At 39.8% G+C, this 2,362-nt stretch overlaps 1 protein-coding gene across 4 annotated transcripts in view; it reads left to right on the top strand.

The window, feature by feature from the left end:
* Nucleotides 1-2,362, top strand: part of LOC106521425 (serine/threonine-protein kinase tousled-like 2) — a gene marked incomplete in the record, with an annotated part of 25,414 nt that overhangs the window by 3,961 nt on the left and 19,091 nt on the right. For all 4 annotated transcript variants that reach the window (XM_014013981.1, XM_014013982.1, XM_014013983.1 and 1 more), the window contains 3 exon segments: nt 144-238; nt 1,175-1,246; nt 1,495-1,564. In XM_014013981.1, the coding sequence (XP_013869435.1) occupies nt 146-238; nt 1,175-1,246; nt 1,495-1,564 (235 nt within the window).

Genomic DNA, 2,362 nt, shown 5'->3' with positions numbered 1-2,362 from the left:
TAAGAAACAGTTTTCATGTAAAGTAAAAACAAACTTTTTTTGGGGGTGTGTATTGGGGGGTACCTGGCAGGCCACGGGCCTTGTATTTGACACGTGTGCTAAGGTATACAGTTTTTCCTCACTGTTTTTGTCCCACTTTTTAGGCATGATGGAAGGACACCATAGTCAGGCTATTAGCCTCGACCGACGCAGGCAGGAGCTGCTTGAGGCTCGCTTTACAGGAGCTGGTGTTACCAAGGTGAGTTAGTAATACATAAAGGGTGATCATTGTGATGGGCAGGGATGAATGTGGATTGCTTACGCAAGTGCTCGACTTTAAGACGATAGACTGACCTATAATAGTTTTTATGTTAATTCTGTAGTTTAGAGAGGTTTGAAAGTCGTCATCGTCTCCAGTTTGTTCTGTATTTCTCATGTTTCCTTGAATGGAAGGATCTGTGCTAAAGGTAAGGAAGACAAGAGTAGCTCTGTTCTGGCTGACATGGGAGCTGGCCAGCTGCTCTTTGTTTCTCTGGACACAAGTGACACCGCAGCCGAGGCGATTTGCCACAACTCTGTTGTAGATTGTGTAAATGGATGCACACTTGATAAAATGGCCACATCTGAAAAAACAATCTATTTATTATTTGASCTTTTATTTTGCTCAGAGTGACTTAGCCACRCAGCAGAACGTGGACTACAATAGGGTTGGATGAAGACACTTTTATGAACATGTACAGTCTGCGTACGGTTGAAAAACTGAGTTTGTTGACATTTTATAAGGCCTTAAGCAGCAGACAGCCAGCAGGCCTTAAAAGCTTTAGCCTGCTGCCCCAGTAACCTTGGTGCTTCTTCCAAGTCCCATCAGCTGGCCATGAATGAGTGCACTGATTCTACTAACTGGATGTGGACAAAGGATTTACAGATTACCATGAAGATATACACCTTGTGGTACCCTGACTAATGATTTCACATTAAATGTATTTCACTTTACTAAAATGTGCTGGAGCTTCCCTAGATACAAGAAAAGGCAAAAAAGAAAATAGAATTTTCTTTACTTCCATGGTTGCAGTAAATGTAGTGTTATAGTGGGTTAAATGCATTTTGAAAATGAGTTTTAAGGCAGCAGAATGTGACGCAGGTGGCACATCACTAATCAGTCACATCAATCTTTTGTTTCTCTCCTGTTTTCTAGAGTTCAGCCACCAGTGAATCATCAAACCAGTCTCTGTGCAGCACAGGGTCAATGAGTGACAAAGAAACAGAGGTTGGTGATTTGTCCCGTTCAAGCTGTCATTAAAAGTAGCATGAGCAAAAAAATAATAATAATAATAGGGTCAGCTTTACCTACGGGGTGAATGTAGCCTAAATGTGGATTTGCAAACTGCTAATGTATTAGTTGTTCTAAAATGTACCATCATTCTGCTTTTATTTTGTTGCTTTGTATAATAAAACTGCTGAAAAGCTTTTGAGGAGTAAAAAGTAAATGGAGGCTATATCTCTTGCTCATGTCAGACACCAGAGAAGAAAGCCAAGGAGAGAAGCAGGAAGAGAAAAGGAGACGTCTTTGACAGCAGCAGCCAAGGTATGTCCAACCAGTTTACTGACAGTTTCAAAATGTTTATTACCCAGCAGTAAATGCTCTCTGGATTCAAAGGAAGAAGGCAAGGCAAGGCAACTTCACAGCACCTTTGGCTAGGCGCAACTCAAAGTGCTTATACATAAAGATTAATRACATACATTGCATTGCATACATTAAAATAAACAGATCAAAACTGATTGAAAAAAATAAGAATAAGCAACAACAAATAAAAAGGTTTTAACCTTGTTTTAAAAGAGCTCAGGGTGGGAGCAGTCCTGCAGTGAACAGGAAGCTTATTACAAAGTTTTGGTTCATAAAAACTGAAGGCTGCTTTAGCATGTTCTGTTCTGACTCCTAGATTGCTTATTAGGTTTGATTCAGATGATCTTGAAAATCTTAACGGTTTATAGTAATGAAAATCAGAAATGTTGGTAATTCTTTGCTGTAATAATCAAGTCCGCTAAAAACAAAGACGAACTAATATTTCAGAATCCTGTTATAACATCAGTATTCTAATTCTGGCAATATTTTTAGATGATAGTATGTTGTCTTTATGATTAAAAAAAAGCTTCAGGTCAGGATCCATAATCACCACTAGATTCCTGGCTTTGTCAGAGCTTTCTAAACCAACAGACTGGAGATGGGCGCTAAGTTTTACTCTGTGCTCTTTTGGTCCAAAAATTAAAACTTTGGTTCCTTTTCAGTCATTTCACTCAGTACAACACAGTTGTATATGGGCCAAGCGCGCCCTCGCGCGCCTGGCTGAAGCCACCTCTAATCACGTCTTTAGACCGGTGACGT

This window comes from Austrofundulus limnaeus, unplaced genomic scaffold (assembly GCF_001266775.1).
Source record: "Austrofundulus limnaeus strain Quisiro unplaced genomic scaffold, Austrofundulus_limnaeus-1.0 Scaffold108, whole genome shotgun sequence".
Lineage (NCBI taxonomy): Eukaryota > Metazoa > Chordata > Actinopteri > Cyprinodontiformes > Rivulidae > Austrofundulus > Austrofundulus limnaeus.
Note: the sequence above shows the minus strand (reverse complement) of the source record. Positions and strands in the feature narration are given on the sequence as shown.